At 52.4% G+C, this 27,077-nt stretch overlaps 1 protein-coding gene across 2 annotated transcripts in view; it reads right to left on the reverse strand.

Annotated features, from left to right (window-relative positions):
- Col5a1 (collagen type V alpha 1 chain) overlaps positions 1-27,077 on the reverse strand; it is a 156,456-nt gene that overhangs the window by 21,615 nt on the left and 107,764 nt on the right. For both annotated transcript variants that reach the window (XM_015986637.3, XM_015986638.3), the window contains exons 32-57: positions 26,298-26,351; positions 22,701-22,745; positions 22,522-22,575; positions 21,223-21,267; positions 20,365-20,418; positions 19,167-19,220; positions 16,464-16,517; positions 15,535-15,642; positions 13,924-14,013; positions 13,778-13,831; positions 12,529-12,636; positions 9,912-10,019; positions 8,550-8,603; positions 7,705-7,758; positions 7,517-7,624; positions 6,689-6,742; positions 6,479-6,586; positions 5,180-5,233; positions 4,303-4,410; positions 3,723-3,776; positions 3,470-3,523; positions 2,039-2,092; positions 1,379-1,432; positions 674-781; positions 543-596; positions 398-451 (exon numbers count right to left, since the gene is read on the reverse strand). In XM_015986637.3, coding sequence (XP_015842123.2) covers positions 398-451; positions 543-596; positions 674-781; positions 1,379-1,432; positions 2,039-2,092; positions 3,470-3,523; positions 3,723-3,776; positions 4,303-4,410; positions 5,180-5,233; positions 6,479-6,586; positions 6,689-6,742; positions 7,517-7,624; positions 7,705-7,758; positions 8,550-8,603; positions 9,912-10,019; positions 12,529-12,636; positions 13,778-13,831; positions 13,924-14,013; positions 15,535-15,642; positions 16,464-16,517; positions 19,167-19,220; positions 20,365-20,418; positions 21,223-21,267; positions 22,522-22,575; positions 22,701-22,745; positions 26,298-26,351 — 1,800 coding nt within the window. The remainder of the gene's footprint in view (positions 1-397; positions 452-542; positions 597-673; positions 782-1,378; positions 1,433-2,038; positions 2,093-3,469; positions 3,524-3,722; positions 3,777-4,302; positions 4,411-5,179; positions 5,234-6,478; positions 6,587-6,688; positions 6,743-7,516; positions 7,625-7,704; positions 7,759-8,549; positions 8,604-9,911; positions 10,020-12,528; positions 12,637-13,777; positions 13,832-13,923; positions 14,014-15,534; positions 15,643-16,463; positions 16,518-19,166; positions 19,221-20,364; positions 20,419-21,222; positions 21,268-22,521; positions 22,576-22,700; positions 22,746-26,297; positions 26,352-27,077) is intronic.

Consider the following 27,077-nt stretch of genomic DNA (forward strand, 5'->3'; position numbering starts at 1 on the left):
CACGTGAGTTTCTAAAATGTTCTGGAAGGACTTCCAGCTTCCATTATGCTGGTGAAGGATATCAAAGTGGAAAAGAGTATCTCTTCTGCCTTCTCCGTGAACAGCTGTTTGTATTGCAAGCTCATTTATTTACAAATAAATCGATATAAGGAGGAGAAAAGTCACCATCAGTTAATGAAGCTACCAGGGCCTCTAGAAGGTTCTTGTCAATTCTGGGGCTCCTAGGACACCTTGATACAGACATGAGTCTCAAAGCCCTGGGTGTATTTCTCCTTTGTCGATCTACCTCCAGGTCCCATGACAGTCACGGCAGGTACTTGGAGGTGGGTCAATAATGCCTGTGAATGAGTTAATGGTGTTATTATTGCAATATTGGAGTCCCCTAAGTTTATCTCACCTTTTCACCTTTGGGACCAGAGTCTCCTTTGAGTCCAGGGAGTCCTGGAGGACCCTGTAGGAGAAGGGAGAGGTGTCAGTGTCCTTGTCCCAGAAGTTCCCAGTGCCCTGCCTACAGAGACACACTGACATTTCATGCTACTCACCAGGGGGCCAGGTGGACCATCAGGGCCTGGGGATCCTGGGAGGCCTTGTTCACCCTGAAACAGAGTTCCTGGATATGATATGTGCCCCCACCAGCACCTCTCCCTCATCCTAGGCCTGCTAGGCCACTTACCACAGGACCAGGGATCCCACGAAGACCATCAGGGCCTGGCTTCCCAGGGGCCCCTTGGGGGCCAATAGGGCCAGTCTTCCCAGGAGGGCCTTCTAAACCGGCTTCTCCCTGCAGAAGAGGATATGGGTGTTCAGCGGCTCAAGGCACCCAGACCACGACCCCTGGGGTACTGCAGAGATGCCCCCATGTGTCTTAGATGGTGTTACTTCCCACCTTCCTGTGAAGGCTGACTTGGCCCGAGCTCCATCCTGTTAATATCCAAACATAGCGACTCCCTGATTCCTGCTGATCGTGGTAACTACCACAGCCACAGCAGGTCACCCACCAGGTGCTGAGACACACAGTTACCCAGATGCAGAGCTCACTAAGCCTCAGAGAAAGATGGCAAATGTTCCCATCCAGGCCTGCCGGCCACCTCACTGCAGGAGTGGCTGGGTGTTCCAGTGCTGGGCACCACACACGCCACTTAGGTAATGGTCATGCCAGTCTCCTAAGGCCCCACTTCCTGTGTGTGCTGTCTTCCCTCTGTCATAGATCAAAGACTGGGTGTGACCTGTGAACACACCCTGGCTTCTGCCTCCTCCCTCTGCCTTCCTCATCCTCTCTTGGGCTCCATGGCTCGGCTCCTCTGTCCTCAGACCGCTCCCTGCCACTGCCCCAGCCTCTCTCAGGCCCACAGAGGCCACAGCCACCAGGGTAACTTACCTTGGCTCCTTTCTCCCCTTGCCTGCCTTCAGGGCCTGCAGGGCCTGGGGGACCCTAGAGAAAAAAATATAACAATGAAGACTTGAGCTCTGAGTTTGGAGACCAGGCCCAGACTCCAGGGAGAGCTGCAGGCTGTGAGGCCACCCTGGACCACTCTCCAGTGAAGATGTAGGCCCCCATGCAGGGTCCCACGACTCCAGGAGCCTGCAAAGCTTCTGGTGGATCTAGGGATGCCCTAGACGCCTTGAGTATAGAAGGCCCTCTCCTGCCTGTACACTCCTAGGCTCAAACACCACAGTCCAGGCACCCACTAGAGCTTGCAATATGGACATCTGTTCCTTGCCTTGGATCTCCTCTGTTCAGATAGGCTGGTCTAGGGACAAGGAGAGTCCAGCTTTTGAAAATGTTCTCTCCCGTGATGGCATAACAGACGTGTCAGTCATTGGCCATCCTAGACACCCCTGGACTAGACTCTGCTTCCTCAGAGTCCCCCCCCCCTGTATCACCCCACAGATCTGTGACCTGATGAGTGTGTCCCACACTTCAGGTATCCATGTCCCCTCCTCAGGGCCATGTGGGGCACCAGAGGCTCCACAAGGGGTGGAGGGCTTTGTACAGGAAACAGCCAGAAAGTGGGGAGGGGCGGGCAGAAGGGCTTACCCTCTTTCCTGGAGGTCCAGATGGACCAGGTTCACCAGTAGGACCTGGGGATCCCTGGTTGGGAAAGAACACAGAACATTAGAAATTCGTCTCATCAGGACACAGGGCTGTGTGGCCCACAGCCAGGCAAACACTTGGAGATTCAGTCCTTTCTATGGCTAGGCCTGCATGGCCTCCTCTGTGGTGTGAGCATAGCAAGTCCTGGACCCTGCTGGTGGCACTCAGAGAATCCAACTCACATCCCACACTTGCTGCATCTTGAGCACAGGTATCCCCCCTGGGGTGTGCTTGAGTCTAACGCTCAGACTGTCTGGTCTCCACCATCGCCTACATCTCATTTTCAGAAGGACGAAGACGGGAGTCCAAGGCAGGGGGTAGGGTCACAGGGGCATGCACGGGACACATCTGGTCACAGCCTGTGACCCCAGCCCTTCATTTTCATTGCTGCCTGTCTCAGATCAGTGATACAAGTCTTTGCCCTTGGCTCAGTGATACGGTCTGAACGGCCTCTGAAACCCAGGCTCATATCAAATTGCCCTTGTGCTGGTGTTGAGAGGCAGGGCCTGGTGATCAGGTCTTTTGAGTGTGCATAGATAGAGTACCCCTGTCACAGAAATGAGCTGATTATAATAGGGTGATTAGGCCCACTTCCCCTTCCCCATCACTTTATGACGACATCCACTATATTATCATTATTTAAGACAGGATGTTACTCTGAAACCAAGGCTGACACATTGAACTCATTATGTAGACCAGAAAGTCCCAAACTTATAGCAAGCCTCCTGTCTCAGTTTCCCGAGTGCTGGAATCAGAAGCATGAGCCACCGTATCTGTTCTTGCCTTGCTAAGCCACAGCAGGACCCCCCATGTGATCAGGCCCCTCTATCTTGATTTCCTAGCCTCTAGCACCCTGAGTCAAACACATTTATTAATTTATTTTAATGCACCAGCCTGTAACATCATATCAGTAGCAAAAAGACCTAGATAGTCAGTCATCCCTAGGAGCTGGCCACACCTTGGAGGTGAGCTGGAGAGACCTCTGAGAAAGGCACAGTCCAGTCCAGGAACCTGAGGGGTCACCTGGTCCCACCCCAAGGAGACCACCTTGCACTAAAACAGCTGCCCAAGGCCAAGTGGCCTCAGTCACAGGGATGTTGAGCCTGTGAGAGAAGGTGTGCACCTGTTGGGTAGTTTTGGCTGACATTCAGGGTGAACTATGGGACACTTTGCAGAGCCCTTAGAGCTTTGTACAGGTTCCCTGGTGGGACTGTGTACGCATCTTCCCTTTGGAGGAAGGGTCTCAGCCATCATTAGGTCTTTAGGGCTCCTAAGCTCTGGTCATAGTCAAGAGAGACCTAAGTTTGGGCTTCTCATAAAGACCCAAGAATGCAGGGACGCTCCCATCAGGAAGCCATCAGACCATACACTCACCGTCTGTCCAGGTTCGCCATCATCCCCTTTATCTCCAGGTGGACCATCTTGACCCTGTGGGAACAAGAAAGTTGTTACTTCCACTGGATAGCTCAAGTTCACTCTCTAGCCTCAGTGTATCTCGGATCCTTCCCCAGACCCTGGGCATTGGAACAGGGACAACCTGGAGGGGTGATGTGATCCAAAGAACCAGGGAGAGGGGTAGAAGCAAATTGGGGGTGGCAAGCGGGAGCAGGAATGGATGGACACTTACTGCGGGGCCTGGTTCTCCAGGGGGTCCAGGGTCTCCGGGAAAGCCCACAGGACCCTGAGAAGAGAGAAGCAAGCTATCAGCATCCTGACACACCCTGCCTGGCCTACCACAACCCAGGTCACAGGACAAGGGACAGTCCCAACACCTCCAGCACTTTTGATCAGGAGGCCCCAATCCTGAAGAGTGCACAGAAAAGCAAACCCACCCAGGAGGCAGGCACGGAGCAGCAGCCTTCTGCTCTTTTGAGACTAGTGAGGACAGGCGTCCTACCCACACATCCGTTCTGGTGGCCCCTTCGACTTCTGATGTAAAATGGGGCCAACAGGGAAGAGCAGTGCCCTGAGCCTGCAGATCTTTCATCAGGGCCCCTCACTGGCTGCTGCTTCTATCCCATGCCTCCCCATATCCCCCCATGCAGCTTCATCAGTAGCTGCTGTGGAAACCTCTAGAGTAGACAGAATCACCCTTGAGACACACAGCATTCACACAGCTGTTCCTAGGCCAGGGAGCACACAATGCAGGCACTACAAAGACTCGGAATGGACACTGTCCAGACACCACAGCATCTAGCATTACTCACAGGGCTGCCTTTGGGACCATCATCTCCAGGAGGGCCTTTGGGTCCAGGGGGTCCAGCAGCACCAGAGGGGCCAGCCTCTCCCTTCTCCCCTCTTTCTCCTTTAGGTCCCTGGAGAGGAAGATGGTTCAGTTCTCAGAGCCCACTGTATGCTCACCTAGAGCAGGAAAGGTGCTGGCCTGCAACGGGCCATCCATGCACTCATTGCTGCGTCTCACCGGCAGCCCCTTCCCAGCATCCCCTGGGCCCCAGGATGGGGATGGTACTGTTCTTGGTTCCCATTCTCCATAGCAACTCCATGTTCCACCAGGCAGGCAAAGAGCTATGGCCTTCTAAAACCTCAAAGGCCTATCTCAGCTCTAGGTAAGGGCTGGCTCCCAGACAGAAGAAAGGCAGGTAGGGAGCCCCATAGTTCTCAGGCACAGAAAACAGCAGGAAACTAAGATGCCTCAATCCCCCAAGATGCTTCCTAGGCCCAAAGCTACTCTGGGGATGTCCTCTCAGTGACCATACCCAACCTTCAGAGGTCTGGATATTCTCAGGCTAGTCGAGTCAACAGGGTAGCAATGCTCACACTCACGGCAGCCTGTGAGAGGGCCTACGTACCACAGATGGTAGTTACTGGTGACCATGAGTTGTGAGGTCATTGCTGAGGTCTGCACATGTGTGCTCAGCCCCACGTATGTACACATGCATGCACACAAGCTCAACCCCCACAAGACGCCACACTTTCCCATCATAGTTCTATGTTGTTCGACACAGCAAGGTCATGACTCATTTCATGGGAGGGGAAACTGAGGCAAGGGTGATGCTTCTGGTCCATTGCCTTGTCAATGTTCCCACTAGGCATACCCCACTGCTCCTCCAGGGCCACACTCACCAGAGGACCTCCTTCTCCTGGAAGACCAGGCTCTCCAGGTTCACCAGGATCTCCCTGAAGAGATAAGTCAGTGTTAGAATGTTCCCTCACTGATGGTGACAACGGACGGGCCATCTGCCAGCACCTGCCTATCCACCTGCCTATCCTTGGGCATCTGGTGTCCAGGGCTCTGTGGGGTCAGGGTTGTCAGATAGCCCACAGGAAGGCAGCAGGAAGCCAATGAGGAATGTGAGAGGTATGATGGAGATGTGTGGGGAGCAGGTGTCGGGGCACTGTACAGGTCACAAGGGACACTGACTCAAAGCTGCTCCAAGCAGGTGCTCTGCGTCCTGACACACGTGGTGTGATCAGCCTCCTTGCACACTGGCCACCACGCCTTCCCCACTGTGATAAGCCAGACAAGCCCATCGGCCTTTACGTTGATTTTGTTGTCGTCACAGCAATGGGAAAAGTAATTAACACGGGCAATCAGGGCAGAAGCTCGGAGACCCGGGGTGTTTCCCTGCAGCGCTGAGACAGGAAGAAAGGCCTGTGACGTGGTGGCAAGCAAGGGCAGTGCAGGGGTGAGGCAGTGGGGAGGGGGCAGCAGTATCTCTCACCCACACCCATTCCTCTCCACCTTTCTTATCAAAAAGAACAAATGTTCTAGGCATAATGCCCTGCATCAGAAACAAGTCCCAGGAAGGGCAGGCGTCAGGCTTCCAGCCCTCCCAAGGCCCAAGATGGCCTCCTAAGGCTGTGTTCCCAGCACCCTGTGGAGCTCAGTCTCACAGTGAAACTGTCACGGTGCCCACACACATATTCATGTTCACACATGTGTATTCACAAGCGTACGTGCACATACCCACACATACTTGTGCCCACACACTTGGGCTCACCGTGCTCAGGCAGTCTCAAGGGCCCGGCCCTAACACCAGCCAGAGGGAATAACAAGGCGCTGGCTGTGAGAAAGTGCAGCTGGGAAGAGGCGGCCACAGCAAGCTCGATGTGAAGGACTTTCACCAGATCTGAGTCGCAGGGATGGGAGGGAGTGGGGCTTGGAGGGACAGACGTGTTACTGCTTTGGATTTTGCAAACAGCTGTTACAAATGAACAGTGTCAGAGCTCCGAACTTAGGGGCATGAATCTACTTTTAGGTTTCAAGATGGATGTGATGGGAGTGTCTCTGCACAAACACGCATGCATACATGCATGTGTGTGCACATACACAGGCACACAGGACTGTGTGTACACATGAACACACTACTTCTCATGTAGCTGTGGGGCAGGCACTGTGATGAGTAGACAGACAGACATTACCTTTTCTCCCACTGCGCCAGGGTTGCCGATTCCTCCAGGAGGACCCTGTGGCCCATCAGCACCTGGAGCTCCAGAGGGTCCTCGGGGGCCTGGGGGACCAGGGGGGCCCTAGGAGGAAGACAGGCCATTGAGCAAGACAAGATGTAAACACACTTCCCCAGAACGTAAACCAGGGGAGCCACGCTGGGTCTCGATGGCCCAACCACTTACCATCTGGCCCACATCTCCGGTCTCACCCTTCTCTCCTGGAGGTCCTGGCAAACCCTGTGGACAGGAAACTGGTGAGGTGCTACTCTGTGAGAGAGGCACATGGCTCCCACCATGATTGCCACTCCCAAGATGTTTCCCGAAGGCCCCGAAATGTGTTTCCATGAGTCTGTCCCATGGAAGGATTTTTCCTGCTTCCAGGGCTCTAACAGCCGAGGACATAATCAGGGGAGAATGCAGAGATTTATGGGGACCAGCGCTTATGGCAGCTTCCCATAAAACAATAAACCTAATGAGCCAGCAGCAGGGAAGCTTCCGGATAAATCAAGTGCCCACCATATGCCAAATACCACCAGTAACTAAAAATTGTGTTTTTCAAAATAAAGGCTTGTGTTCAAAGAATATTTAATGGCATTCAACATGCCCCATAACATAAAACAAAAGGCTGGTGTACGCTTTACGGTGCATGGCGAGTGTGGGGTTTTACTGACACCCAGCAGGGTCATGTGAGCAGTAACAGGTAACCGAGAGGACACTGGATGAAGTGGGCTGGGTTGATGGCTGTTACTTCTAGGTGGTTTGTTCAGATGTGGACTTTATACCCCTTTCTTACAGGTCACCATTTTCCAGGATTCCATGGTAAATGCCGAAGCAAGAGCATCACGCAAGTGCGTGCGTGCGTGCGTGCGTGCGTGCGTGCGTGCGTGTGTGTGTGTGTGTGTGTGTGTGTGTGTGTGGCTCAATTTCCTCATTCCTACAACAGGAAGAGTGGACCCAGCAAGATATTGGCACCTCTGCTGGGGGCGGGGTCCTGGGAAGCTCCATGGTTACCTGTAATCCCACTGGCCCTGGTGGTCCTGGGAAACCTCTTGAGCCTTCATCTCCCTTCTGCCCGAACAGGCCTTGCTGTCCACGAGGGCCAGGCTCACCATCTGCTCCCTGGAGGATGGAAGTGAGCATGGGTGAGGACTGGCAACAGCTTGAGAGGTGGGCCTCGCTACATCATTCAACATACTCACCGAGGGGCCTGGCTGTCCAATGGGGCCTTGAGGACCCGTAGGTCCAGGAGGACCCTGTAGGGGTCAAACAGAGACATAATTATTTTGGAATTGCAGATGAGCCCAGGAGTAGGTCAATTCTGTCACTGGAAGCGGCTGGCTTGTTCAGGATGTGACTTATCAGAGTTACTCCCCAAATGTGCCAGTCATCAGGGGAACACTATTAACATCATGGCACAGGTTGTGGGCTCTGAGAAGGGGGCATGGCTCTCAATTCAACCATGATCGAGTTGCTATGGGTAACAGAGGCAGGGCACGTCACTCTGTGCCCTCTCAGCAACAACCACACGCCCCCTCAGACAACAAGGTCAGAGGTCTCAAAGTTCCTAAGAGCTGAGCTAGGGACCCTCACTCACACGCTCTCCTCAAGTGCCTATCACTGTAGGTGCAGGAACAGAGAGCCAGAGGCCCGTACTGAAGCCCGCTGAGATCACTTCAGGAGTAGTGAGTGCCCCAATACTAGTCTGAGGCTCAGATGAGTCCCTAGTTTGGAGGGGGCTGGTGTAGGTGACAGGGTTTCGGCAGCCACAACCCAGCATCCCTGAATGTATGAAAGACCAAGGGACAATGGACACTTGGCCTCTGCAGAGCTCTGTGGTTCTCAGGGATGGGCCCCCAGGCAGACACGTGACTGGTCATGTTCTTGTACCAATGGATTCCCTCACACGCCTGAACACACATGCATGTGGGATATTCTCAGGAAAGAAACCCAACTGGTGTGACCAGGAGTCTGCAGTGCTGGGATCATAGAGTCTGAACACGGGGTCATTCTGCTTCAGCAGTCACCCCAGCACACTCACACTTACCTGCTCGCCTTTGTCCCCCTTGCTTCCTTTCTGGCCTGGCTCCCCGATCTCTCCCTGGGGAGGGACAGGAAGGATGCTGTCAGTGGCTGTCTGTGCCTTTCCCCAGTCCCAAGGGCAATCTTTCTTGGAGACTAACAACAGTTGCTCTCCAGATGGTCCCAAGATTTGCAAACAAGATTTGCATGTCCTTATGTGAACTTGATTTCGTTTCTGATTTTAATGTGTGTGTGTGTGTGTGTGTGTGTGTGTGTGTGTGTGTGTGTGTGTGTACAGGTGCACATGGCCTGAATGTATGTCTGCACACTGCATGTGGACTCTCTAAGGAGGCCAGACAAAGTTGTTGGATCCCTTGGAACTGCAGTGACAGGCAGGTGTGAGCTGCCATGTGGGTTCTGGGGACTGAACCCTGGTCCTCTACAAGAGCAGCCAATGCTCTTAATCACCAAGACATCTCTACAGTCCCCGACTCCTTATCTGCTCCTTTTGGAGACACGTTTCTCAGTGGCCTTGAACTTGCCTCCATAGACTAGACTGGCCAGCCAGAGAGCCTCAGGGGTCTTCTCACCTCCACCTCCCAGGTTCTGAGATTACAGACACACCACCACATCTGGCTTCTTAAAATGTGGGTTTGGGGAGTCAAATTCATGTCCTAATGCTTGCAAAGCAAGCGGTTTATGATGAACCATCTCCCCAGCTCCTCAATTTCCTTTATGACACTCAGATCATTGCAGAGGTGTTAGTAGACGTGGTGATGTGGCAGTCTACCGTCCTCTCCAGTGTTTCCATTGGACTGCCTCCCACATGGAGACATAAGACTAAGACTTCCTTTATGCAGAGGTGACAAAGTCAGAAATATCATCAGAGAGCTATGACAAACGGAGAGTGGAGCTGAAGAGATAAGCCGCACAGTCTTTCCTTAATGAAGTATAAAATCCAGGCTCCACAGTAATGGCATCAGAAAGAGTAATAAAAACAGAACCTCGATCATTCAAGGGAAGACACTTAAAAATAGACACAGAGTAAAACCTCATGGAATCCAGCCCCACACAGTCCCAGTCTGAAAGGGTTCAGAAGGGAGCAGGGAGCAATTTCCTCAGCTCTGGGTGCGACCTGCCCAAGTCTCAGGCAACAGAAATGCTGTCAAGGAGCCATGTGCTTTCCAGGCTCCCCACACACGTGACAGGTCTTATCTGTTGTCATTTATTTATGAGCTACTTCAAAAGCATCCCCTCACGCCAGGTCTGAAGGGGCACAGCACTGCTCTGCCAGCTGAGCCCTCTATCTGTAGCATACATGATGCTGTTTAAAACACTGCCTGCACTCACTGCCTGCCTGACCACATGCACTCCTGCTTCTCCATACCTTATCTCCATCTTCTCCAGGAGGACCCACAGGGCCGGCTGGACCAGGGAGCCCCACAGGACCTTGGAGGCCATCTCGGCCAGCTGGGCCTTGTGGACCTTTCTCACCCTAGAGAGAACAAGCAATTCAGATTCAATACGGCTTCATATTGGGTACATCACGCCACCACTTCACACCCCAGAGAGGGGCCCTGGGGCAGGACCCTGGGGGTGTGAGGGAGTGGTTAGGACCATCACTGTCCTAACGTGCCAGGAGGGGCTTGGAGGTGATTTTGCCCAGCTCTCAACTCTGCATGGCCGGCACATTGCTGCACCAGAATCACACTCAGAATACTACACAGAGTAAAACATCATCAAGTCCAGCCCCACAGAGTCCAGTATGAAATGGTTCAGAGGGGGACAGGGAACAATTTAGAGGCCACTCTTTAGAGATGAGGAGACTGAGACACAGTTAGTGCTGTGGTTTGGACACACAATGGTGAAGGCTTGGTTCTATCTGGGGTTGCTGTGGAAGTCCGAGGAGGCTGGACCTTGTTAGAGACACCACCTCACCCTTGGCTGCCATGAGACGAGCATCACAATGCTCTGTCTCACTCCAAACCCACAGCAATGGAACCAACTATGGACCAAAACCTCTGGAACCACAGGTCCAAACAAATCCTTTGATTTAAGTGGCTTCTCTCACATATTTGTCAAAGCTTATTAGCAGAGCTTGTGAGCGTAAGTCCCTGAGCCTGCTTGGCTTCCTCCGAGCTGGCGAACAGGGACCACACTGAGCTACAGGATGGCCTCAGCAACTGCTTGTGCAAACTCTGTTACTCTGTCAGTTCTTTGTGAGTGCCCTGCCTGTGCACACACAGACCTGCCTACACACATACACACGACATATATGCACACACATGTGTCCACACAGCACAAACACAGACATGTGCATACACACATACACAATGTGTGCACACACAAGTACAAACAGACACAGATGTCCATGGGCATGCTCACACACAGGATATGCACATGCATACTGCTTGTGCATATGCATGAATACACACACACAAATGCATGCAGACATGTATACTCATATATACACACACACATGGCATTCACACAGCATGCCATGCATGCACACACATTCAAGCATGCACACAGACATATACACATACAAACCCTTATCTTTTCTGCCTTCATAACTGACTTATTTTTCTCACAAGTGCCCCTTCATAATCTCCAGTGACCTCACTAGTTCTTGCTATGCTCAGTTTTGACAAAATCCCATCACCCAAGAGCAACAAGCATTTTCTCACCTCAGCTAGGAGTTCATTTCTCCCAATGACACCAAGAAATTGTGTGCAAGAGGAGAGGGACACGGATGCTTGGCTAGCCCATCCTGTCCTTCCTACACCCTACTCCCCGCTCCTGGAAGTCAGCCTGTCCTCCCTAAGCTGGGAGTGCTCTGGCAGGTCCAGGGTTTGGGCAGCATCTCCCCCTGTCTGGTTGGGAGTCGGCAGAGACCCCTGGCCCTCTCTCAATCCTTTCCTCCTGCTGGAGCTATTCTGGGAGACAGTGAGCTTTTCCCTGCTTAGGGCAGTTCTTGCAAGGTTCCTGCTTAAATATCGAGTCTCTGGAAACAGCAAGCTTCCTCCAGTTAAGTCTGTGAGTGCCACATGTCCTGAACCTCCAAGGGCTTCTGTGCTGCACTCAGAATCCAGCTGGACCTGTGTCCTGGGTACCTGACTAAAAATGGCACAATGCTATCAATTGGCAACAATACATTGCAAGATTCTCCATGGTACTGATGTCCCAGTGTGGTCTGCATGTTCTTCCTCCATGTGAACCCAGGAGGGCAGGACACATAGAACACAGAGCTCCACTCGCTTAAGTCAGTGGGCATATGTGTCTAGTTCAGTGCTCCATGCGTATCCTACACGGATGCTCCTTACGGCACTATGCACGGAGATCGGAAAGGTGGACTGAAATCTATGAAACCTACCCTCACAGATGTGGGAAATCAGGGGTAATGAGAGGGCATGAAGCTGCATATGAACTATAGACATGAAGTGGGGGTTTGGGTGCCACTGTGCACAGGGAGCCATGCTGGGTGATCAGAGAAGGCTGTGTAGAAACCCAGGCCTGCCCAGTGTCCAGGCATTGGAGGCTTTTCAAAGCCCAGTGAACTCAGGCCTCACAGAGGAGCTGTTCTGCCTTCTGAGGACCTACCTGCCATCCACTGCCAGACAGTGTCTCCCTCCCATGCTCTCATCAATAAAGGGACCACCCATCCCCAAACACTTGTCTCTTTCCTAAAAGGCCCAGCCATGGGGCGAGGCCAGTGGGGAGGTGATGTTCACCCAGCAGACAGTATCGCCCAACTACCTAGAAGGCACAGAGGCTAGACAGAGCACAGGTCTATAGGGGACAGACTGTGTCTAGCCAATGTGATATCAGCAGTCGGGGTAGGCCAGGCTGAGCTGGCTGGAACTCCTCAGAGGTCTATCCCTATAGGATAATCAGACTCCATAGCCTCTGCTTCCTCCCACCCCAGGGGAGTGTCCATGGAGATAACACAGCAGGAGGGACATGGCCAAACCTGGGAGGGGACCCCAACCTCAGGTGGTACTTACAGGAACCCCTTTCTCTCCAGCTGGCCCCGGAGGTCCCTGAGGCCCAGGTCTCCCTGGAATTCCGATGGGCCCTGCCGCACCAGCTGGTCCTCTCTCTCCTGGGGAACCCTAAAAGTATAGCAAGAAAATGACTCACTTGAGGCTCTTGAACTGTATGGTGAGACTTCCTTAAGCACCAACAGATCACACCACTCTTCCACTCACTTTAGAGCCCTCAGGGCTCCCTGTATGACTTTCTGCAAGCGTGGAATATTTGGTCTAGTATTTGAGGCTGTCATTAGGCCTCTTCTTAGCTCTTCTCCTCAAATAACTCTATCTTACACAAGCCCTCTCTCCCCACGTGTCTGGGAACAAGTGTTATTTTGTGTCTGTCTTTGATGACCTTTTCCAGAGGCCTGGCACCTACCCATCCCTGTAGGGTCCGCCTGTCCACAAAGTGCTCACAGATTTAGAAGACGAGGTCTTGATCTGAGTGCAGATATTGATGATAATAGATTCAGGCTAAGCTTGGGGTCACATCAAGAGGTCAACACAGTCTGAAAAACCTCCATATAACCTATCAAAAGGGAAGACTTTTCTCATCCCATCTGACTTCCCTGGTCTGGAACCCAGCTGGGAAGGTCACTCCCAAACTCATCTGGGCTTTACACATGAGTACAGCCATCAGGCTGGCTTAAATGGTAAATGAAGCAAAGCTGATGGTCCTCATCCGTGCGGGGGAGGAGCAGCCTCAGACCGGGAGCCGCAGCTAAGGGCCTGGGCATGCAGGGTCCTAAAGTCTCTCACAGCTGGGGTGCTGAGATTCGTGGGGGACTGGCTAATCCACGAGACAGCATGTGATAGCTCCGGGACTACAGGCTAGAGTTAGACCCCTTCCCTACCTGTTCCAGATGGCCCACCTTGCTCTAGAACGTGTCCCTGAGGTTCATAAGAAGAGTACCTCCTCTCTGTGCTGACCCAAGATGGGTCCACACCAAGTGTGAGTCCCCCTCCTGGCCTCCACGTCCAGACAGGTCACTTGTAGGTCTCCAAGCTCCCACTCCTCTGCTGTTCTTCATACAAGGTGCCCCTGTGACTCTCAACCCAGCCGCTGGCTCAGGAATACTATCCCTCTGCTCTGCCCTGTCCTCCTGACATACTTGATGGGGACCTGGGCAGCTAGGCATGCCCTCCCAGCTCTGAGGGCACCCCACCTTGCCTGTGGAACACGGGTCTGAAGGATAGGATGGGATGGAAGACTTTGACTCACCGCAGGACCTGGGGGTCCAGGGGGACCTTCGCTGCCTTTTAGTCCAAGTGCTCCCTGCAAAGCAGTAAAAATATGGATTGAGGGCACTGAGAGGGAGTGCCAGGACTGTGAACCATACCACTACACCCACCTAGTCCCTCACTCACCACGGGGCCGGGGAGCCCTCGGTCCCCAGGGAATCCACGCAATCCTGGAGGGCCATCTTTTCCAGGGAGGCCAGCGGGGCCTGGGTCCCCCTGGAATGAGAGCCAGAGTTAACCCTACCTGGAAGCTCCAGCTGTTGATCTCCCACCAACCTCCTTCATGTCTAAGGAGCAGGGTGAGGCGTCTATCAGGATCCAGTGGGATCTGGGTTGACCTAGGCTTCCTTTAGCCCCTTGGCTTTAAAGAAACTCTCTGGTTTTGTTTCGATTTGGAGGTTGGGGATGGAAGCCAGGACCTGGCATGTCTCCTCTATTCCTCCGTGCACTTGAGCTCAGCCCCTGTACACACCCGGGAACCATGTTCTCCAGGCTGGCTCTGTATGTAGCTCTGGGGAAGAGACTCCAGCTGTGACTCCCTGCCCCTGTGCTTATTCAGGGCCCAGGCCTACAAAGTCCAGCAGGGCCACAAGGGGTCCTCAATGGGACTGTGCCAAGCTAAGTGCACACCAGTGACTTGTGGTTAAAAACACGCCACTCAAGGAACTTGCTGTCAGCCCAATGTCCACTTCTAAAAACAGATACCATTGGACTTGCCTTTCCTGAAATTGTAAAAGCTAGAATATCTTCCAGAATTTTCGCTGGGCTTCACATGGGAACACACAAGTCTTTCTGAACTCAATGAGCTCTCTGTCTAGAAGTAGATTTATAGACCAAGTGCTGTGTGTGTGTTAGGATTATATATGTGTGTTCACATACACACATGTGTATTCATATATATCTGAGGATATGTGTATTTACTTACTCAAACACACACATGAAGTATGATTTTCTTCAGTATTTATTTACTGTATGTCTCTAAAATTTATATTTACTTTTTATGTGGTCACATTAAGAGGTGGGGTGGGCCAGGCATGGTGGCACATGCCTTTAATCTAACACTCAGGAGGCAGAGGTAGGTGGATCTCTGTGAGTTCAAGGATAGCCTGGTCTACACACACGGCAAGTTTCAGGCTAGCCAGGGCTACACAATGAAACCCTGTTTCAGAACAACAACAATAAAAAAAAAAATAGGCTGAGAGTTTGCATTGTTAGTTACCCTTACAGAAATCTGAAGGTTTTTGTGCTAACACACAAACATTACAACCACAAATTTGGGGCACCTGAGCCTACAAAACTACAGACTACAAAAAACCGAGTATAGTGAGAGCTGGCACTGGGCACAAGGTTGGAAATACATTCCTTTTTCACTTTCAGAATCTATTTTCAGTGTGTTCAAGGGAGGGGTTTTCAAAGGACCGTGCTCTACCAGATCTCCATTGGCTGTTGAAGACTCAGAGCCTTTAGTCTGTTTCTGGGAGAAGTGGGCAGCAGGGGAAGGCGCTCTCCACAGGGGCAGGGATGGTTTGATCCCACGCTCCCTCTGTGCACCGTCTACAGCGGGTCACAGCCCTAAGTTCAAGCAAAATGGATCTGAACGTGTGGGTTTCAGAGAAGCACTTGTTTGAAAAATTACCCATTTGTCCAAAAGGATCAAGAGAAAACACAAAGTTTTAACCAATTCCCTAGGGGGAAAAAAAAAAGATTACCCTGACATGGAAGCTTCCAGAAACTCACCTTTGTCCCTTCTTTTCCAGTAACACCTGGGAGGCCCTGTTCACCAGGGGGGCCTGGAGGGCCAGGGTGGCCACGCTCGCCCATCGGACCCGTTTCTCCTGTGGGACCCTATGGGGAGAGACAGTGTTGTTTTTGAGTGACATGCTGGTTTTGAGTGACTTGCAAGAGGATAATCTTCTTCCTGAGCCTAGGCACAGCCCCAACTAAGATGATGAAGCATCTACAGTGGACCTATCACTCTTCTCTAGTCTCTCACAAGGCTCCTCCTGTCATCCAAACTCCAGAAGGAAGAGATGAAGTCAATGGACAGAGTTAGCCATGGCTTGTGTCCCCCTGCACCTCTCTAGAGGCTGTTTCTGGGATGTGATCAGAAAGGTGCCGAGGGCTGCCAGATTTGCTATAGAGGGGAGAAGGCCTCACGGGCTGCAGTTCTGTGGTGACAATGGGTGTCAGTCTCTTCTCATTGTGGCAGGTGTGACTTTCTAAGCAGCAAGGTGGCAGACACAATACTGCCCTTGGATCGAAAGCCATCAGCCCTAGCCAGAACCTGTACCCTTCACAGATCTGTGTTGTTGGGATCAGAGCCCCAGACACTGACCAGAGTAGAAGAATCAGGTGCCTCTGTTGTCCACCACAGGACATGAAGACACCACTGGCCCCTCCCTGTGCCCTTGGGGGTAGTCAAACTCCAGAGCCTGGCCCTGTCTGGCCTGGGGTCACCTGAGCTCTGTTGCTGAACTCAGGCCACATGCTCCGTGAGTGGCCTGCTTTCTCTCAGCACAACCCCCTTCATCTCCTACAGTTAGCATATACCTGCCATGGGACTTAAGCCTCTTCATTAGTGGGATCTACCACCCCCACTACCCCGAACTGGGAAAAAATGACCAGAGCCCGGACCCCCAGCCCCAGGATGCTGCACAAGGTCTCACCTGAGGGCCAACCACTCCGGGGGGGCCTGGAGGGCCAGTCTTGCCTTGGAAACCCTGTGGAGAGAGTCAGCAAGCAGAGGGCCATTGCAGCACCCACCACCCTGCTGCGGCCTCCCCAGAAGCCCACCCAGCATCTATACCCACTGGCTGTGCTCCAAACTCTCATTTAGAGTCAGGTCTTATGCTCCCTTCCCATATTAATTTCACGAGAGTCCTGAAGCCAGGTGGGGCAGCTCCATGCCGTGTCTTTGTGCTGAGAAATGGATTTTTAGTCTGTTATTCTCTCTCTTGTCACTGCGTGTTCATTTTCTGAGGACACATGAGAGCCATCTCTGGCCTGGTGCTCATTAGCAACTTTGTGGGACTTTTTAGCCTTTGTTATCCACGCCTCTGGCGCACGGCAGGTGACTCGCCAGCCTGCTTCTCTTCATATTTAGGACAGGCGGGAGCCAGGCTTGGCGGCTCTCTGAAGCCGTCAGCGCAAATGTGTTAGTTTAAAGTCACTTCATAGACGCTGTCTCCTTGAGGATCTGAGTGCTCATGCCTGGAATGGTCCAGGCTCGCCCCCCACTCAGGCTCTGCTGCCCAAACTCTCCTATTGAGCAGGAAGCTGCAGCAAGTCAAGCTTGATTTGAGGCACGATAACAGAGCAAAGTAGGCCCAATGAGATACACTCGCAGCCGCCAGGTGTCCAAGGATGGATCTACCCAAGGCCCGCGAAGGGCACTCCAGCTGCGCAGAGGTCATCGCTACGGCAGGAGGGTGAGCAGGTGGCCCAGGGCCAGCAGGCGACAGTCTAATATCTCACACAATTCACTGGCCACATGAACCACATGCGACTCTGCCCTGCAGTCCCCGGAGGGCTCTTTTCTCTCAGCCCAGCTCAGCTCACACAGTGGGCAGAAGAAACCATTTCTAAGACACATTTATCTGACAGTCAAAGACAAGGTGATGGGCAGGTCGGGGGTGGGGGGGCGGGTGCTGACAGGACACAGGAGCCAAAGTAAAGCTCTGCTCATGGCCCTGTTCATGAGAAGGGCAAGCAAGGCCTCCCACCAGGTCCACAGTCACTCCAGGACCAGCCATGCCCGGTCTTCTGCTCCTTCCTGAGAAACAGGTGTTTGGCTCCCGTTAAGGAGAAGTAGTGGCCACTTGTGTTCATTAGCAGAGGAGGAAGAGAGAGAAAAAAAGGAGAGGAAGAGAGGAGAAAGAAGAAAGTCCACCCTTTAGAGGGCTCCAGATGAGTCCCAGAGGGTCAGCAGCAACATGGAAGTGCCCCTGTGCCTACAGAGGTGGCCAGACATGATAGCAGTTGCTGGAAACTGTACTTTTCCAAGCCAAGACAGGCGGCTTAATGATCTGCAGAATGAGCCTGAGAGAGAAAAGCACACAGTATGCAAAATTCTTCTCTCTTGTCTCCTTGGAAAGGCATTAGAGGAAAATGTGCAAAGCTCTAAAGAAATGTTTTAATTTTTCTCTCTAAACAAAAGAGCAAGGTAATCTCCATTTATCAGCCGGTACGGGCTGCTCGAACATTGGCAAAGGCATAATTAAAAGGCTTCTCGTCCCTGTGCACTGAAAGACAGCGGGGACAACGTATTAAAGCAGGTGCCAGGACGCTATCTGACGAGGCGTTCAAAGGCCCACATCAGGAGGGCCAGTTTGAGCCATGAGAGCCCCCTGGAAACCTTCAGGCACAACGAACTGGACGCAATGACACAGGAGCCGGTCAGCCCTGTGGGCCCCACTCTGCTGGGGAGAACCACTTACACCTGTTCAAACTGCCCCTTACTGTGGATGAGGCAGGGGCACAGAGAGGATCCAGTATGGCAGCAAGGGTGTCCCTTGGAGGGCTCAGTTGTTCAAAGGCTGAAATCCCCGGGTCCCAAGCGCAACCAAGGTCACAGGCATGCACGTGCCCTTTCTGAGATGGGGTCTCTTTCTGAACCTGGAGTCCACTCATTGTCTAGACTGGCCAGCCAGTCCTAGGGAGCCTCCTGTCTCCACTTCTCCTCAGCCAGAGTTACAGACTTGCACCTCCATGCTTAGCTTTCACATCAGCACTGAGGATCGAAATGCAGACCTCATGCTTGACCCACTGGGCACCTACACACTGAGCCAGCTCATCTCTCCAGCACAAACTCTTCCTTACCATCACAGAGGAGGCTAAAGGCATCTTTTTGCTCCCTCCCACCAGCTCCCCAAGCTGGACTCTCCCAGATGGACAATACTAGGATCTATGTGACATGGCCCTTGTCATGGGGTTCTGTAGCCTAAACAATCAGCTATCCACAGGTACAGAGCCTCCCCCAAGTACTCTTCCGGATAAGGCCTGTGGTGTCCCAGCAAGGCTGCACTCACAGTGACCCTGAGGAAATAGACACAGGTCTTGTTGATGCCAACAGTACTGTGTCCCAATGGCTTTAAACATGTCCTTTGGCCAAAACTACGAAAACAAGCAAGGAGCCATTGTCCAGTTTCCACTGCGACATCCTGGGGCTCCTGCCCACCCCACAGCCTGACCCCAAGTCAGCAGCAGATGGCTGACCCACAGGATGCCTTGCCAAGGCCTTTGGTCTTTCCCAGCTGGGAAGGACCCCCCTGACTATGCCCAGCAGCCAGCAGCACGTTATATGTAGGGCTGTGGGAGACCCAGCCAGAGAGGCCAGGCACAGCCTTGTCCCCAGCATTTGTAATACTCACGGTCTCGCCTCTCTGGCCAGGATGTCCAGGGAGCCCATCCTTGCCTGGTGGGCCCTGAGGAAAGAATCACAGCAGGGAAGGCTCGTTCAGCAGCTCAGAGAGGCAGGTGACAAAAATTACTGTCATTTTAGTGGCTCTTGAGAAAAGAAGTCACCCGGCAGCCACAGGGACAGTAATCATGGAACTAGATGCCGTGGAAGAACCTGTCCCACCATCCCCACAGCTGTCCCAAGGGGTTTTCAGAGGTCGGGGAGGTCAGCCAGCTTCCCAAGCTTGAGCAGGTGGATGGATGACCTGGCTGCACTGGGACCCTCATCTGTCTAGCTTGACGATCACTGAGGAGGGATAGTCACTCCAGGACCCAGAGAGAGGTCTGGACAGAACTTTCCCTGGCATGAACATCCCCGGCTGAGGTTCTTCCCTGCTGTGGACCCCCCATGCTACAGACCCTTCCCTGACATGAACCTTCTATGTTATGTGCCTTCCCCTACAGTGACCCTGGCTATGGTCCCTTCTCTAACATGGAATTTCCCTGGCATGGATTGTTCCATGCCTTGTCCCTTCCCCTACAATGGATCCTTCCCTGGCATGAACTTCCCCTAGCATGGATCTTCACCTTCTCTGGACCTTATCCTGACTCAAGCCTCCTCTAGTATGAATTCTCATTATTGTAGGATGCCTCTCACCATGTACCTTCCTCCCCTGCAGGAGGTGGCCCTGAGTGGGCCTCCCTTGCTGTGGACTTCTGCTGTGGGCCCTGCCTGGATCCTGGAGAGGAACCAGCTTTGGCTTCAGACATGGCCCCAGAATTGACTAAAGACCTTTCAGCTGTTTTAAGAAACCTTGTTTGTTACATTTGTGTGGTCACCCAAGACACTAATGCAAGCCCAGAATGTCATGTTGGTCTCAGTGAGAGCAGGACCTGCCATAGGAGGTCCACACAGTGGGAGGGCCTCAGCAGGGAGGTTCATGGACAGGAAATTCTGTCCATAACTAAATGCTTTCCAGAACAGGAGGCCTATGCGGGTGGGGCACAGCCACAGGCTGCCTGAGCAGCAAGGCTTGGGAGGTTGTCTCTACTGCCCACCTGGCAGGGGTCCAGTGTGCCCTTCTCTTCCTCCCATATCCTAGGGAGATGAGGAGAATGGTTGTCAGGGAAACCTGACCTGCCACCTCCGTGGGAGAAAGCAGTACTTACCGGGGGACCCTTGGGTCCGGGGAAGCCTGTGGGTCCTTGGGGTCCATTGGGTCCCTGGGAACAGAGAACGGCCAGTTTGAGGACAGTTGTTCTTCCTGTTAGCAGCCCCCACTCTTTCCTCACTGTGGCACTGGCTGCACCTAAAACCTTCTCTCTGTTTAACCTGACCCCCCATTTCCCCATTTACTCTAGAGGACCTGAGGAGAGAGAGAGGGATGCTATAGAGAAGGTAGATAGATGGGTAATAGAAGATAGATTGGAAAAATAGATGACAGACAGACAGACAGAGAGATTAGATAGATAGATAGATAGATAGATAGATAGATAGATAGATAGATAGATAGATAGATAGATGGGTAATAGAAGATAGATAGGTAAGAAAGGTAAGTAGGTAAGTAGATAGGTGATAGATGGGTAATAGAAGATAGGGAAGGTAAGTAGGTAGGTAAGTAGATGGATAGATAGATAGATAGATAGATAGATAGATAGATAGATAGATAGATAGATAGATAGACAGATAGACAGACAGGCAGATATCTAAGCTAGGAACACTGGTGGTCAAGTTACATGGCAATACCCCAGAGTCCTCTTTGCTGTATGAGGTCAAGACATAATTTTTGTGGTCTTAGTCAACTCCAGCATCCCAAGACCACGTCCAGAGGATGTGATGAGGTCTTTCCCCAAGGAACACATAACTTCCGGATATGAGCTACCCTTGGGCCTCAGCAAGCCCTGCCCCTCTGCAGGGCACTGTTGGCCTCCTGTACTGGATCACCCAGGGTAAAGTGCCTGGAGTGTGTTTGGGGCCAACTTCCTCCCTGGAAATCTTCTCATAGCCCTAGCCCAGAAGACTCTTACCCGCTCACCAGGAGGGCCAGCTGGGCCATCGCCTCCGGAGTTGCCCTGAGAGAGGAGAGAAAAGCTCACCATGACTGCTATGACCAAGCGCTCTTCCAGGGCCCCTCTAACATCTGGAGCCAAGGCTGCTCAAGGTCATCCTGACCCCAGTGCGGGGTACTGTGTAGTGGCATTGAGCCTCAGCTCCACGCTAGGCTGCCTCTATGCACAGCCAGTAGGGAGCTAGCATGAGCAGGGTGGTGATAGCAGAACAGGTCCCCAAGACAAGTCAAACACGGGCTGTGCTCAACCAAGAACAACCAAAATGACTTGATAGAAAGAGCACAAGACTCAGCTTCAGGAATGTTCTGGTTCTCATGAAGAGCTGAGTTCACTCTGTGTGTGTGTGAGTGTGTGAGTGTGTGAGTGTGTGAGTGTGTGAGTGTGTGTGTGTGTGTGTGTGTGTGTGTGTGTGTGTGTGTATGTATGTGTGTGTATAATGTACCTGGAGCTTAGCACAGAAGAGGGGATAGGTCAGGAATGGGTCAGTTCTGACTCTCAGCTAACTGGAACCTCCTCTCAGCAAGATCCCCGTAGGGATTTTTTAAAAATTATTTTCATGTGTATCAATGTTGTTTTGCCTGCATGCATGTCTGTGTGTCAGTTGCATGCCTGGTGCCTGCAAAGATGGTATCAGATGCCCTGGAACTAGAGTTACAGATGGTTTTGTGCCACCATGTGGGTGCTGGGAACCAGACCCTGGTCCTCTGGAGGAGCAGCAGATGCTCTCAAACACTGTGGTGCCTGTCTCTCTTTGGCCCCCTTATTTCTGGATTTCTACTGGGTCGAACTGGGCAGCATGCCATGCATGGCTCTTCCCCAGATTTACAGCACAGGGAGCTGGCTTCACCACCTCAGCATGAGGAGTCCTGGCAGTGGTCGCTTCAGCTTCCACCTGCACCAGAAAGAACCTTCTAGTGAAGATCTCTACAGTTCCTTGCCACCTTTACCAGAAATAAGGCTTCCCCACCAGACCTGGGTGGGGCTCTGCTAGCCTGGCTTCTGGGGGTCTGAAGTTCCTATGTGTGAGGGCTGTCCTAACTCTGTCTGTCTTGGGTCTCCTTAGGGTTACCGTTAGTCATGTGGTCCAACTCACAAAGTGTGCTGAAGGCTGCTAGAGACCATACCCCCCTTTAATGCTATTCAAGGAAATTGTTCTTTTTGTTGTTGTTGTTTCATGAAAAGACCACAGACCACCCACGGATGATCTCCACAATGTGAAGCTACAGTTCTTATACCCCAGAAGGACCATGAACATACCTTAGGGCCAGGCTTTCCAGTGATGCCCCGTGGGCCTCTTTCACCCCTTGGACCCTGAACAGATGGATAGAGAGAAGAAAAGCCAGTTAGCTCAGAGGCCCCAGATTCACAGAGCCTACCCACCCACACCCCACATGCTCAGTGTGTACAGAGCAGCCCTAGGCCACAAGGAGCGTTACCGTTGGGCCTCGCTGTCCCCGAGGTCCTGGCTTTCCAGGTGTCCCCTACAAACAGAGAATAGGATGGATGTTAGTCACACTGGGCATATATAGCCCTGCTCGGCAGGCTGCCCTCCCTGAGTTAACAAGAGATGTCAAGAACCCAGAATGAGGTCAGGAAGGGCCTATCTGGGGGTGAATGGGAAAGTACATGGCAGAAACATTGATGGGTAGTGTCTGTTACTTAGGTGGTTCACTTGCTCCCTCCCTCTTCCCCCCTCTCCTCCCCTCCCCTCTCCTCCTCTCCTCTCCTCTTAGTAGGCACAGAAATCATTACGCGAAGAGAGAAGAAAGTCAACTCCTATCACACATAATTTTCTTCCGCTACTGTTAGGAATATTAGGCATTAAATTTTCATCAGGCTCTGCGGGCGCGAAGGGAAGCTGCAATTTAACATATAAATCATATATCCAAGAGTCCCCGGCTTCTCTCGGAGTTCAGTCCTTTTACTGTTGCTGATCTGCATTTTCCAAACCCCGGAAAGCAAACGCATGGCATTTGTTTTCTGTTTTCTGCCATAGCAAGGATATAATGGCCCACAAGCGCAGTTTACCCACAGCACACAGAGGTAATGGATTGAGCACAGAGGCTCTAGTGCTCTGAGGTTCATCCCGGGTTTATCCCAGTCTCTACCAACAGGGCCAATTCGATCTATAAGCTGAAGCCATAGAATGAGTCTCTCCTTAGCATTTTCCTCTTGCTCACTATCAGAAGCAAAAGAGTCTCCCATTTTGAAAGGCATTTAATGAAACAAATCATAGCAAATGAATTATGTTTTTTTTTTCCCTTAACAACACACGCATTCCTGTTACAATGCTTCAGCTCTGTGACAACATCCTTTGGCTGCAGGTAAATATTTGCATATGAAAATTAAGTGAGACATTGGCTGTCTTCTGATGTGTGTGCCCTTACTGACAGTGTAACCAGCTCTGACTCATCTGGGTTTGTCATCCAGGCTGAGCTGCCAGCACCAATGTCCCTCTCCCACCCTTAGCACTTCCTGCAATCACACTCCGATCCCATCTGACCTTGCAGCATGCCTGGCTCCCGGTTGCAGCCTGCCCTGACGGAACCTGGGGCATCTAGGCACACAAGCATTGGCAAGAGGCAAAGAGGTCTCTACCCAGCTTCCATCTGGGCCCTGGGGTGGCAAGGTGCTCAGCAGGGTGTGTGGTAATCTAACCCCCACTAGAGCTTGGCCTGGTGACTGGAGTTGCTGATTGAAGCATACATCCAGGACTCCCTCACAAATTAATTGTTCGGGTGCACCTGGCCTCTAGACCCCGCCAGGAAAGAATAGGAGATCCCTGCAATGGCCTTGCCTACAACTTTTCTGGAGCACAAGGACAAGCTGAAGTATGAAAAGCCTTGAATTCGCTCAGCGGGGCCTTCCTCTCCTGGGACACCTCCGAGGGTCGGGGTACAGTCTCATCCTAAGACACGGCTTTGCTTGGGTCGTGGCTCTGCCTTGGTCTGCCGCCGGCTGGTTGGTGCAGTGTTGCTTCGGATGGCTTCCCACTTTACCTCCCACTGACAGGCAGACACGAGCCACTAGCTTTGCTGAAGCCATCTCTGGTAACCAAGGACTGAGGTGTATGGGTAGCGCTTGGGTGAGTGGCAAACACATGCACGTGCTGTAAACCCGGCCTGGCATCCCATGCTAGAGGTGGCCTGCTAACCAGATCATCTGCGAGCAGAGCAGAGCAGGTCTCCAGGGTGCAGCACAGACCCGCCCCCTTCACAGCCCTCAGTCCCTTCTTGATCATCTCCCACACGGAACCAGAACTGCTTTAAAAATCTCCCCAGAGTTACTACCCCATGACTGAACTCTGGCTGCCTTGGGAAAAAGACCCACCCCGAGGCACTGCAGAGGCAAGGCCTCCACAGCCTCCACAGCCTCCACAGCCTCCACAGCCTCCACAGCCTCCACAGCTCTGCCCTGGGCTCAGCTACACCAGCTTCTCTAAGTGGTTCTGCCCCCCACCCCCTTTTGGTCTTAGCAGGAACATCTCTTCCTCCGGTAGTACCCGGGTCTAGGGGCTTGGTTTATCCTTCCTTGCATGCTCATTACCCTTGAGCACTGGTTACTGGCTGCTCCTTATCTTGCTCAGTCACTGGAGCATCCCCTGCCTGGTAAGCTCTGAGCTTAGCAAGGGCTTAGGAGACGTGCAGTGCAAGCAAATGAACTGCCTTCTGTGAAGCCCATGTGACTCAGGGGTCCACAGCACAAGGAAGCCACAGGACAACACAACCCAAACCTTGGGGTCGGTGTTAATTCAGGATACGATTCTGCACCAGAGGCTGACTGCAAGGCCAGCCCGGCCTCCAGCCTCCATGGACAGCTGGGGAAAGTCAGCCACACCTAGTGGTCCAAGGACACTCAATTTTTGGTTGAGCTCCCTCTTAGGCAAAGCAACAGCCCTTGGGCTTTCCATCCTGTGACAGCAGCATCTTCCACACCTGTGAGACCCTGGGCCTCACAGGGAATATGTCCAAATATTCCAGGGGACAACCCTTCCCACAAACACTAGTCAGATGATTCTAGACAGAGGGTCTGACTGAGAAGAGAGGGATAGATGATAGATAGATAGATAGATAGATAGATAGATAGATAGATAGATAGATAGATAGATAGATAGGTAGGTAGGTAGAAAATAGAAAATACGTAGAAAAATAGAAAGATGATACAGGGACCACATGAGAAAGAGGTGATGGTAACAGTAGATAGCCTCCACCCTGTGAGCTCGCTCCCAGGACATCCCTGCTTTCTGAACTATGTGGCTGGTGACCACTGGCTTGTTCACATGGTCTCATATCCTGAAGTCATTCTCCTGGTTTTCAAGAGCACATCAACTCTGCTTTACACCTGACATTCTGATGAAGCAATGTCCTGCGAGGAAGAACCCCAGCCTCAGCCCTATGTGAGTGGAAAGAAGCCAGTCAGGAGCACTCTGTTCTGTGTCCCCAACCACAATGGCCTCTCTGTCCCCCAGATGCCCAAGGCCCAAGATGACCATCACACTCCATCTCCCAGCTGGAGGTGCTCAGGCTCTGTAATGTCACCAGTGACGTCCAGGAGGGCTTGCTTCTACAGCAAAGGCCTGAGCCAACAAGGACATCACAGAAGGTGGGGAGGGGGGTGGCTCCCCCAGGTCGGCCCTCAAGATACCTCTGTGAGGATGACAACTGAGGGAACCCAATGGTGTCATGCCCTGCCCTGTATTTACAACCAGGATAACTTCCAACAGGAACTGCAGGTCTGGGAGACACTGCACGCAGGGAGACAGGAAAGTCTCCCACAAAGAGGAGAATCTGGAGGCGCCCCAAGAGCTTCCTGACTCCCGTCCATCAGAAAGCCCCATTTTCCCAGCATGCTCTTTCTTACCATCGCCCCTTCCAATCATGGCGCCTCCATAACTGAAAGTTAAAGAAAGACCTAGAGCTCAAGGTTAGCTCCCTCTGAAAAAGTGGTTTTGATAACAAATGGGGGAAACCAAGAGCGCTGACTGGAGAGCCAACACCTGCACACCACGGCAGTCGAGCAACCGCAGTCCTTACCCTGCCGCCCTTCTCTCCGTTGGCACCCGGGAAGCCAGGGAATCCGATGGAGCCCTGCAAGACAGTTAAGGGGAGATGAAACAAGACCACCAAGCCAGGAGCAAGAGCCCGCTGTCATGCCCACCTTCCTGCTACTGGTCACACCCCTTCCTTACCCACTGACCGAATCTGCTTTGTACCTAAATGACCTAGGTAGCTACCCTACTCATCCACCCATGGAATATCCACCCACTAACCACCCTACTCATCCACCCATGGAATGCCCACCTACTAACCACCCTACTCATCCACCCATGGAATGCCCACCCACTAATGACCCTACTCATCCACCCATGGAATGCCCACCCACTAACCACCCTACTCATCCACCCATGGAATGCCCACCCACTAACCACCCTACTCATCCACCCATGGAATACCCACCCACTAACCACCCTACTCATCCACCCATGGAATGCCCACCCACTAACCACCCTACTCATCCACCAATGGAACACCACCCAGCTAACCACGCTACTCATCCACCCATGGAACACCCACCCAGCTAGCCACCCTACTCATCCACCCATGGAATACCCATTCACCCATTATTTTATTCTCCTATCATCCATTTGTCTAGCCACCTGCCTGCCACCCATTCAACACCCGTCTACCACTCAATATTTCCTGAGCATTCTCTAGACTCCAAATCTAGAACCCAAAGTTAAGTCCTAGCATATTCCATCCTGCTCCCCATAGAGACTGCACATTGCCAGCTGATGTTTTGGGGAATGGGAGAAC

This window comes from Peromyscus maniculatus, chromosome 4 (assembly GCF_049852395.1).
Source record: "Peromyscus maniculatus bairdii isolate BWxNUB_F1_BW_parent chromosome 4, HU_Pman_BW_mat_3.1, whole genome shotgun sequence".
NCBI classification, from domain to species: Eukaryota; Metazoa; Chordata; class Mammalia; order Rodentia; family Cricetidae; genus Peromyscus; species Peromyscus maniculatus.